This window comes from Ptychodera flava, chromosome 13, assembly GCF_041260155.1.
Source record: "Ptychodera flava strain L36383 chromosome 13, AS_Pfla_20210202, whole genome shotgun sequence".
NCBI lineage: Eukaryota > Metazoa > Hemichordata > Enteropneusta > Ptychoderidae > Ptychodera > Ptychodera flava.
Window position 1 is genome coordinate 22,910,746 of NC_091940.1, and position 12,148 is coordinate 22,922,893.

The 12,148-nt window shown below is 40.5% G+C and overlaps 1 protein-coding gene across 2 annotated transcripts in view; it reads right to left on the reverse strand.

Moving 5' to 3' along the window:
* Positions 1–11,865, reverse strand: part of LOC139147856 (CUB domain-containing protein 2-like) — a 16,820-nt gene extending 4,955 nt beyond the window's left edge. The window contains exons 1-8 of one of the 2 annotated variants that reach the window (XM_070719068.1): positions 11,700–11,865; positions 7,453–7,607; positions 5,675–5,826; positions 4,401–4,745; positions 2,585–2,926; positions 1,483–1,717; positions 1,048–1,218; positions 282–470 (exon numbers count right to left, since the gene is read on the reverse strand). In XM_070719068.1, coding sequence (XP_070575169.1) covers positions 282–470; positions 1,048–1,218; positions 1,483–1,717; positions 2,585–2,926; positions 4,401–4,745; positions 5,675–5,826; positions 7,453–7,543 — 1,525 coding nt within the window. In that variant the 5' untranslated portion in view covers positions 7,544–7,607; positions 11,700–11,865. The remainder of the gene's footprint in view (positions 1–281; positions 471–1,047; positions 1,219–1,482; positions 1,718–2,584; positions 2,927–4,400; positions 4,746–5,674; positions 5,827–7,452; positions 7,608–11,699) is intronic. The other variant, XM_070719067.1, reaches the window with a different exon arrangement.
* Between the last annotated feature and the right edge of the window lie 283 nt (positions 11,866–12,148).

Here is a 12,148-nt window from a genome sequence, read left to right on the forward strand (position 1 = left end):
GCCCTTAGATCATTTTTCAGTTGCAACTTCTGCCGCCTGCGACGGGCACCTGAGCATCTGACGCGCATCTGCTCGGAATCTCTGTTATTGATTGATAAATTGTCATTATTTACAGAAACTTCAGGAGTCCAAAACTCGGACTATCGAGTAGCTGGTTGGCTGTTTGGAAGTGATTGAATACGAATACGATGGTGCGTTTCCTTGACACTGATGAGCGTCCATGTGTATAGCGTGTATAAAGAAAAAATTACAGTAAACGATTTGGTTGGCACACCACTCACCATTTCGTTCCAGGTATACGGTAAAGTAAGCGTGAAAACCACTGTGATTCCCGGTGTGTTGGTATGTTTTGAAGAGGAGGGTTATGTTACCACGTCCTTCGATCACTTTCCCGACATCGTTGCTGCACAAGGCGCGACCAGCCAGTCCATACACGTCATACATGTACAATGCGTCTCCATATATGCAGTCTAGGCAGTGGCCAATGCCAAATGAAGAATTATAAACATGTTACGAAAATCACCAGGGCTTCATTCGCAAAGCAAACTGACATAATTGTCGCTTGTTATCGAGTGGTTATCGGCTGCAAACCATGTTCAACTGACTGATCAATGTACTTAAAATACGAGCAAGCAATTTCATGCAGTCTGGCGATATCGCTGTCATCCTTTGTGAAATGCTTCGCTTTACTTGTTCCGGGAAGTTATGTTGACTTTTTGAAACAAGCATGACAACAATCGATGTAGACTCACGACGGGATGAACGCGGGCCAGTTTCCACTAATTGTTACTCAAAAATTTCTAATAATATCTACACTAGTCATATATTTTCACAAAAAATGCATTTTTTCCTGCATTTATCACAGAGATACGGTTGTACTTGTCGAGAATCATTGAATGCCCGGAATAATGGATTATGATTCTCTCAGTCAGCATAATCTAAGTGAATATCTTATGAAAACAAAGTCACACAATCTGGCCTACACGTGATGGCAGCCTCAGCCGACTTCAATTGAGACGATGTAAAGTTTTGAAGAAGTCAGCTTACCGTCTGTTTGATTGAGATTGGCAAGATCTAACTTTAAAAACTTGATAGCGGCATTAAAGAAAGCGGGAACTATCACCGTGGAACACTGTTGATTGGTCGGGTAGTTCGAAGGGTACGTAGCGTGCGAGTTCAGGAAACCGTTGTACCCATATACCATGCTATTGTCACACACTGTAAATGAGAAAATTGGAAATTTATACATTCTGTATTTAAAACATGACAGGAGCTAAAGACATTCCAAACAAAAAAGAAAAATAATTGCAAAATTTGTATGATACGGCGCGAATCTGAATAATTACTCGTGGAAACGAGGGCATGTATGAAGCACTATACTCCCGTTAATAAGGAGTTCGTTCTGAAATTTTGCCGAACACTTATGAGTATCATGCCGCCTTTCCTGTGAGCGCCACCACCGGCACTATACCGAACACTTACCCGAGAAGTTACCACCGACAGTGATAGGCCCGTTGCGGTACACAGCGTAGAAACCACGGTTTGTTTGATCGTGTTCTCCGTAATAATACATATGGAGGTATGAACCCGTCGAATTGATGGTGGGCGGGGCTGTGTCGCCGGTGTAGTTGCCTATCAGAGGAGCCGTGTCGTCTGCGCCGTCGTAGATGAGAAGGTAAGTGCGAGACGACTCCATGTCGAAATCCACAAATTCTAACTGAAACCAAATCACGGTAACATATCCAATTATAGATGTAATCAAATTCGCCTTTACAAAGTTCCACTATCCACTATATCTGAAGCATCACTCTGTCACAGCCCCTCTTTTGCTACAGTCCCAAATTTGCCCTCGCCATCCTCTCAATGGAGTGGACGGCGGACGACAGCGCAGTGCAACGTCTCAGGTTTATCCAGCTCACTGAAAGGGGTTAGCACACCAAGCTTTCAAAGGCGAAATACGCCTGGAGAACAGTTTTTGATCACTTAATTTTTTAACAATAATTGCCAGTGATATGGGAACCTTGTCTATGAAGTTTTCACTGCCCTGATTTTGGTTGAAATCGAAAATTTTATTTCCGCCTTTAGAATTAACGCAGGGCATATCAGTCATTTTGAATTTTAATTCAGTTACTGTGTTTCTCTAATGCCAAATTATTACATTGTTGATCAATTATAAAAGAGGATCGTTTTAAATTTCCCAGGGGAAAATTGACCCAGGAATTTAAAACCTGTATTTTCTGGTCTGGGGCGCACAGCTATTATGCAAAGGGGTAGATTGGGAGCAGACAGGGGCTGTGATCTTAATCGAAGTAGTGAACACGCGCCCATACAAACACCGGATGTCTCCTATTCAACTTACTCGAAGGTTGCGACGATTTTTTCACTTCTTTAACACAAAATGATAAAAAGGCATTCAACCCTGTCTAGGTACAATGGGTTTAGGGCGAGACACTGTAAAGGTATCGCAATATTTCAATCAATTTTGTTGATAGAATTATACTTCGGGTACATAGTCAAAGATGTGTAAAATAAAGACCAACCCGTTTTTGATTTGGGCCCATCATACAAGAAGCCGAGCACATACCTGAATTGTAGCGTCGTTTGTCGCAAAGGAGAGGTAGTTGCATGTATTCCTGTGGAAACGCCAGTCACTCGGGTAAGGGTATGAGGGCGTTTTAAAGTAGCCTTCATCAAAAGTTCCATAAGTGGTCTCCTTGCACGTATTCCTGGTGTATCTGGCATAAAAACCTCTTTTTGTTTTATTTTCGGTTGCCTCGAATTTCACATAGAGGGCGCTGTTGGTTGAAGTCATTACGTTATCTAAGGTGCCGTAGGAATACTCGCCGAGCACGGCGTCTTTATCCGAAAGCCCGTCATGAACTGTCACCTCGTCCCCGTACATTAAATCCCAGTCTTCAAAATTCAACTGTTGATTAAGATGAAGTCGCGTTATTCTTTCTTCATTTCATAGTAATAATTCACAGAAACTTGTAGGAACATTTCTGGCAATCAGTGTTCATTTGCCAACAGAGAACTGTAGTTTGGGGTATTCAAATTTCTCTCGCAGCCGCTAAAAACAGCATAAACAGCATGATCGACAAAGGTAGGCTCAGGCAAAGTAAGCGAATCACACAAAGCATTTTGCATCGTCTCTTACACTTTCTAGCGTATTCTCCTGTACATGGGTCCAACCAACTTATCGAAAACTGTGAGGGTGCTTCAGCGTCTCGTTGGTGTCACGATACACTAGAGTGACTGCACACTCAACGGTAGCGGTATTTTTCAGGTGCCGCCAACTGATAAATTTCATGAATTTCGCAAAATCATCACAAAACATGTTTTGAAGGCTGATATACCGATTATTCGTATTTTTGACCTTGACCCAAAATTTGGAGGGGAAAGTAGAGCTGTTCGTAACTGCCCTCCCACTGGCATACACGGAAAATATGCCCTCCCTCTGAATTTTGATGCCCGCTGCCCTCCAGTATCTATAGTCTGCCCGCTCCCCACTCCCCACAACATTTCAAGCTCCAAAAATGCCCTCTCCCCACTACTGATATTTCCCATTGCCAACTAGATGCCTACTATAGGCAACCCAGATCAACGCAAACCGTGGGAGCAGCTGGCAGTATAGCTTGGAACATTGCTCCCCTCTAAGTTAGGCGCTAAATCTCCCCTCAAGTTCTATCAACCACGCCGCTTTCCCCTCCCTCTACGTATCTTCCGGTGCCCACTGTCAAAATTTTCTCCCCGCCCACTGAAAATAGTGAAATTTCTTCCCCGCCCACAGTAAATATAGATTTTTTCTCCCCGCCCGCTGATTAGTTTTGAAATTTGCCCGCCCGCTGAAAAACTTCGCACGAACACCTTTTTGCACGAACAGCTTAGTTGGCGGCACCTGATTTTTAGTCCACCGTGAAGACTGAAGCATACTAAACCCACACGGGACGATTATACAGATGCAGGTTGGGTGTCGTTGCACGCTCAGAGTCATATAAACGAACGAAACTCATGTATGGGGTGAGGAGTGACTCACTTTAGATTTAAGTGCACAATTCAACGCACTATGTCCCAAGGCTAAGTTTGTATACATACCGTTCTGATTTTGTTTTGAAATTTTATCGCTGAAGAATCTTATAAGCTCTGCGTTTACACTCCAAATAGCATGCTTAAGAAACTTCATTATGTCTGTTTAAGGCTGCTAGTCGAGTGAATATATTTTGTCAAAGTGGTAAGACCCTGCCTAAGATATTTAAGCAAGCTTGTTTTTTCTGCAGATGTTGTCCATTATTACAGCCCTCCCTTTTAGAGATCAACTTGTCGATCCCTAACCCTAGTTGTTTCCTCGCTCTGTGAACGCTGACTTTGTGGTGTAAAAGTAGTGTTTGAGAATAACTCACCATAATGCCTGTGCTTGGGGGCGCTGCGATGAAATAGTGGCAAACTTGGTGTTTGATGTAGTCATGGGGGTAGTTCGGGGAGTGAATCGCCCCAGCGGGTTCACTGAAAATGCCGCCACATGCGGGCGCAGAGGCTGTTGTATCGTAGGTAGCGTTGAAAAAGTTGTATGAGGGCGGCAATCCGTCGTCGTAGTGATAGTGCACCAAGAGGCTATTCCCGGTGGACGTAATCGGGGGTGGAACGCCTTTCCCTGAGAACGGTCCGATCAAGGTGTCTGACTGCGAACTGCCATCGTAGACTCTAATGTTGTAGCTGGGGTACCCCGGGATATTTAGAAACGTTATCTGCAAGAAAATTTGCATACACTATTAACATTGAAATATTTACATCATTTGAAAGACAGTAAAACTAATATTCTGTTGCCGATAACAATGCAAGAAAACTCCAGTAACGCAATATAGCAGGTGAATGATTTTGTCGTGAATCAGTGAAATATGTAATTTCACAAGTTTCCTCAGCAAAACAGAACATTTGGTCTCGAGCGAAAAATAGAATTCAGCTTTAAACATTACTTTCTGAAATGGGATAGATCGGTCGGTAGCATTCTTATTTCTGTCTTTGAATAATTATTCGTTGCATCTGTGTTCTACAGGTGTAAACGCTGGTGCCAAGCAGTTTTCAGAAAATCAATTGTATTTTCACAGGTTGCCGAAAAAGGTTGAAATTTCGAAACAAATTGAAGAATCATCCGGTTTGAACTAGATTGGTTGGAGTTACCGGAAACAGACAGAATATTATTTCTTTGACAATGACACGACACTGGAATAATTTACCCGGGACATTATAGTAGCAGAAACACTTGACTTCTTGGAATGAATTGTCTTTGCACCGTACACCTTTTCAGTTCAGTTTCGAACTTGCAAAATCCTCTATTTGATGAAGGTGGCTAGGCTTTGGAGAAGAAGGACAGCGTACAACAAAGTGACTGTATTCTTACTTCTCTCTCTCTCTCTCTCTCTCTCTCTCTCTCTCTCTCTCTCTCTCTCTCTCTCTCTCTCTCATATGCACACACAATTAGTGACATATCACAAAACACACAAACTCACAAACACAGACAAACACACAAACACAAACACGTATAGATACAATGACAACAACTTATCACCGAGTCACTCATGCGATGAAATGTGCGATGAAATGAACACAAGTAACAGGGCAAAGGGTCATATTCGTCTTCATATTCAGAGAATCTGAACGCTGGAATTGCGCTTACCAATACGTGATTGTCTGTCGATTCGTTGGCCTTGATCAGATAGAAGCAGTCTGGGAAAGTCGTCTGATTCTCTCCATAATCAGGAGATGATATCACACCGTTGTCGTCGGTGAAGCTACCTCCGCATCCGAGTCCTACGGCAACCGGAGGTTCTAGCGGGAGACAAAATAATAGACGTATCGCTGACTGAGAAAACAACGAACAGTTACCATAAGGTGAAACAGAATGAAACCAAACAGACAGTCAATGATGCAATAATATTTTTCATGTTATGTATATGATCTATGAATACTGTTAATACACACCATTTATCATAGCTACATTTGTCGTAACTTATGATGCATTTTCATTCTTTTTGCCGCTATTGTGAAAATACAGTATCTGAAGTGTAGTGTAGTGCTGTGCAGTGAAGTGAAGTGTAGAATAGTACACCGTGGTGCATTGTAGTGTATTGTAGCACGGTCCCTTTTATATGGAGGGTCCATGATTGTAGTGTAGTGTAGTGTAGTGTAGTGTAGTGTAGTGTAGTGTAGTGTAGTGTAGTGTAGTGTAGTGTAGTGTAGTGTAGTGTAGTGTAGTGTAGTATAATGTAGTTCAGTGTAGTGCAATGCAGTGTAGTGTAGTGTAGTGTAGTGTAGTGTAGTGTAGTGTAGTGTAGTGTAGTGTAGTGCAGTGCAGTGCAGTGCAGTGAAGTGTAGTATAGTGTAGTGTAGTATAATGTACTTCAGTGTAGTGTAGTGTAGTGCAGTGTAGTGTTGTGCAATACAGTGTAGTGTAGTGTAGTGTAGTGTAGTGTAGTGTAGTGTAGTGTAGTGTAGTGCCGTGTTGTGTTGTGTTGTGTTGTGTTGTGTTGTGTTGTGTTGTGTTGTGTTGTGTTGTGTTGTGTTTGTTTGCAACGCTGATGTTTTTGCTATTTGTTGCACTTTAGGGAGGGAAAGACAATCTTAGAATCATTGTTAATTTTTAATAAAGTATGCCTTGGCTCCAAATCCTCAGAACCAACTGAGGTCAAAATACAATTTCTGTAAAACTGCTACTCTGACATTCCATATGTTTTGCTGTCTGTCCAGCTTGAATTATAAAATTAAAAAAAATGAAATTAAGTTCGATGCTGATTTCACATCTTGTTACGCTAAAGGCATCAAAGAGTTTTAGACAGAGAATTTGAAATTTAAAGCACCCTTTGTTACGTGACAGAAGACGGATAGTTGTATTTCTGAAGACCAAACGAGAAACAAAGGAAATTATACTCTGTAGTTGTGACTTCGATATGCTGAGGTAAATTACGTCGCTTTATTCAGATTTACTAATTGGCAAGACATGGAAACGTTACGGAAGGAGAAATGAATATTTTATTATTCAACTGAACTCCGTGACGTCATCGAATGTACATGTACATAGTGACGTGTTACGCATTAGACTCACACACGTGCCGGGCCGTGATGTCGAGCGTCTCAGCACGCTTCAGAAAGCCGTTACAAAATGAAAAATGTTTTCAATATGACGGGAAAAAATTCAGTACCAAACAGATGCTTTTGAGCAGTGAATGCTGTATGCATGTACAAAGTACGGTACTATCTTGGGAACGATTAATTTCCTGCGGATGTTTGACAGCAATACAGCGAAGCCCCGCTGATAAACGAGTTGTGATCGTCATAATCCGATACGTCAACGGTGTTCGATCCAAGGTTTTATTGAGGGAAGCAGGGTGTTTCGCTGTTCCCGCTGCAGAAATGAATCCCAAATATGATGAGAGGAAGAAAATGATTTCTCGTTACCTGTCGTCTTGCTGTCGTCTTGACCGACGACTTGGTCGGGGAAGAGAAAAGTAGACATAACGCAAAGAAAGAGAGACGCCTTGAACAACATCTTCACCGTCTTTGTGTTTGGATCACTGCCTCTATGAATGTATAGAAATCAGTTACTGCGACCCCTGTTGTAACAAACAGATGATAGGAAGGTTAAGCGGAGGAAGGTCTATAATGATGATGATAAGATATTTAGAGTTGTCAAGGTTTAATTGCCTCTCCATGATTTTGAAAGATGCTGTTTTTCTTCTAAAATACCTTGAAAGCAAATATATTTAGGACGACATGAGACGTCATATCTCTCTCTCTCTCTCTCTCTCTCCTCTCTCTCTCTCTCTCTCTCTCTCTCTCTCTCTCTCTCTCTCTCTCTCTCTCTCTCTCTCTCTCTCTCTCTCTCTCTCTCTCTCTCACACACACACATTGCGCTTGTGGTATTTTAAAGAAAATGTATACAAACACTGTAAATATACACATTGACGCACAACACACATATCATTTATATATATATATATATATATATATATATATATATATATATATATATACAATATATACATATATAAATATACATAATATACATATATGACAACATTCTGACAATATATATATGTATGTATATATATATATATATATATATATATATATATATATATATATATATATATATATATATATATAACGTCAGAATATTGTTCGCAGACCTCTGACCCTTGACATTGATTGTCACATTTATTGATCAGAACAATATTGCACGATATAACTTGCAGTGTTCCGGTTGAATCTACCTGTGTCACGTAAGCAACGTCAACGAATAAAAGAAAACTACTATGATTTGTGAAGCCTATGACCCAGGTGAAAACGTTGCACCCTTACAATTACAGGCCTGTTGAATTTATGCCCAGGCTTCATGAGATATCCGTTCACTTAATGTAGCGCGTAAATTTTACATCCACGGTTTACATCTGAGACTAAACGCCAAAAGCGTAATTAGGGACGGACCAGAAAAGCGGGGAAGGGGAGGAGAATGGAAGAAGGCCGAAGAGAGAAAATAAATTTAAAATCACCTCGCTACCTTTGCAAAAAATCACAGGGAAAAAAGTGTGGAATTTGGATAAAGTCAGCGCTCTGCCTACTCCGAGAAGTCATCAAATATTGAATATAATGAAACTGCCTCTCTTTGATCACCCCTCCAAAGATCAAATAGTACATGCCTAACATGATGACATTCGGACCTTTAAGTTCCGTAGTAGGAGGCCATTCCACAGGTTGCGAGTTCGTGTTTATGTTTCAATCTGTGGGAGGTGTCTGTTTGAATACTTTAAAGTCATCAAACGCTAAATTTTTTACTAAAGTGTTTACAGTGTGTTTGCAATACAAATTTTACTCCATTGTCGTAGTCAAGGGGTGAATAGTAACGATTGAACTACAAGGCACTCGGCAGTAAGAAACGGTCGATAAGATAGAGGGAAAGTCAAAAGTCAAAACAAAAGCTTTTGCCGAAAATTTGAAAGAGAAACTGGAACAATACGAGGAGCAAATATACGCACTGTTTGACAACTAAATATATTATTTGAAAAAACGAATGGTTTCGTTATTTTTGTTTAACATTACAAAACAAACAATTTCCTACAGTCATCTCGACTTACACCCGTGGCCACTTTAGTGTTGATCAAGGCTACTTGATACAGACAGAAATTCTGATTGTATAAAGACAAAACAGGCCCTGCTAAGGGTTGTAAATGAGAGCTAACGATTGGTACCCCGTCTTAAAAATTGAGACACCAGATACCACTTCCATTCATGAAAGCCTCTACACGATAATTGGTTTATAGAGGCAACATACTTTTATGAGATCACTGCTATAACATCAAGTAAAATTGCATGCATGTCCCATGTAGAAGGTGTGTCTTGGGAAATTGAAATAAACAAGACTTGTACATGAACCAGTGCATGGTTATGTTACTTTGTATCTCGATCTTGAACACAGCGTGCCAATCGTAAACTTTCATTTACAACCCAAGACAGAGCTAGTTTTGCCTTTGTACAAGCAGAATTTCTGTCAGTATCAAGTGGCCTGGAAGCAGAGCAATGAATATTTTTCACATGGGGACAACAACATCGGAAAATGTCTCAAAAGTAATGTATTTCTCAGAATTCTAATCACCTAGGAATTATACTTAAATTCACTAAATTAATCAATTTGATTATATTGTCGATGTAAAACAAAACACCAGCTTAGGCCAGAGTAAGTAAATTCTTTGTTTTGCGTCCACTCAAATTCCGATAGGTAGGTGGGTAAGCGGTTAAAAAAAACACACACAAAATTTAACACAAAAATATTCCTTTTATTATTTGACAATTTTCTAATACAACTTGCTTATTCTGGCAGCTGGATAATTCCGACTGGAGTGAAAGGATTCTTAGCTATCTTTTCACTTCCGTCTGAAAATTGCAGGATGCATGAAACTAAGTAACAGATATCATTTACTTTGTACTTTAAGTAATTTGTGTTATTATTTAGAACGCTCTGCTTTCCGCATCGATCCACTGTAATTTCCCACGAGGACATCTGTATACTTAGATATATATATATATATATATATATATATATATATATATATATATATATATATATATATATATATATATATATATAAGCTTATATATCCCAAAAGTCGACACAGCAAACAAGTCCCGATGGTAATATATCGCCATAATACTCGAACTAATGTAACCTGTCTAATCTCGTTTGTCCTTGTTTAGGTTATCAATCGTTTCATTCATGCAAGAGTAAAGTAATAGAATGCACTATACCGAAGGTGGTGTTTGAATATTTCATTAAGGAACGCATATATATATACATAACGTGCGACGACTTAAGAATGAAAATGCCGTGCTCCGACCATTAGTATAGTATTGTGTCTTTGATTGGTGATTCAGTGATCTTGTCGTCGTTCATGTTTTTAGTATTTGCTGATAAAAGGGAAGAAATCTAATTTTTGTTTAGTTTTTTGTTTCAATCATAGTGTCGTTACGAACACATGAAAACTATAACAAACAAACAATAACAATTAGCGTTCTTATATTTATTACCAAACAAAATCAAAACAAAACAAAATCCACAACAGCCAGATTACCAAGATCCCTATCATGCCTATGATATAGCTACATTCATGCGAACGCACAACACCAAAGTAAGAATCTACGCGCGCGTTTTAACAGAAGTCCAATTGAACACTGGACAGCTGCAGTAGACACACACATGCACATGCACATGCACATGCGCACACACGTCCAGGTTATGGGTTCCGATCCGGCCAACTAACTTTAACTGCTGCTTTCGGCATGTCTTCGTTTCATTCAGACACATTGTTGGAAGATCGGGTTACCGCATTTGCAGCCGACATTACATTATTAAAAGCGTCTACTATCCTGTTCATATCCTCCAGCCATTCTCTCAAACGTCTCCGTAACTTAATCCGAATCTTTCAACAGTCGCAATCTGGAGCAATCCATCCAACTCAATCGTTTCCCCGCGTGGGAGGAAGCAGTCTTCTATCTCGCCCTGAGTTTCGGACCCGAAACTGCCTGTATTTCAAGTTTAAAACAAGAGGGGGATACCATACTACCGCGGCTATTGAAATACATCGCCAAAACTGACGCGAGATAGACGCGTAGGGATTACAGACTCTCACAAGATAGTCTAGAAGAAATAGCTTAAATTGGTTTAATTAACGTAAGGGATAACTAGAGAAGCTCGGTAAGAAAAATAAAACGTGTTGGTATCTCTACAGGCTTTTGCATCATTCGTTAAACTATAGCTCTACAGTAGGGTCGGTCGGTCAATCTCAATGTAGATATCATACATGCAGTACTTTTCAGTCGTGCATGTGAACACTTTAATTCCAAGTTTAGCCGTTTACGTTTGAGTCTAATTAATTCTCCGTTGGTTCGCGCCCAGAAAATCCCCAGCGTTACAACCACGCGGAGGGCACGATGACCCAGCGATGTCGCGCCGACGGTCATCAGTCAATGCTGACAAGTGTTGAATTTGCAAAGAGGCCAAAGACACAATTGACCTTGGCATGGATTGGGATGGATTTGATGAGCGATAACGAGAGCGGAAAGGTAGGGAGGACATCGCAGGTAGGGCGTCGATTCACGCAGGTGTATAAAAACTGTCAGGAAACTAGGAAGGAGTGAAAATGTGTACATACCTTACAGTACGGTTAGATCAATGACGACGACGATGTATGTCACACTCATACAAGATGGCGGCGTTTGCCCTCGTCTGCTTTGACCCCGTTTACCCTTCGCTTCGAAAGCGAATGTTGTATTCACTCAGTCTCCTGGAGGTCGGACGCCCAAACAGGAACACACTGCACTTTACGCGGAGACATCCGGGCCTTTTCATGGCCTCCAACGATATCAGGACTACCTGTTGCTATGGCAACACATCGATATAACTTCTTCGGGGACATGCCCTGACTGTATATTCTTGTTCAAAAGCTACGGAAATAAGGTTTACTTTCAATATTTCTGTTCAATAATTCACTTCTATTTACGTCACAGAAATGTCGCAGACATACGCCAAAAAGTGGAGAGTGGAGGTTATATGTTTTGTGCGCGCATGGCATGTGACGATAGTGTTTTAAAATTAAATTTC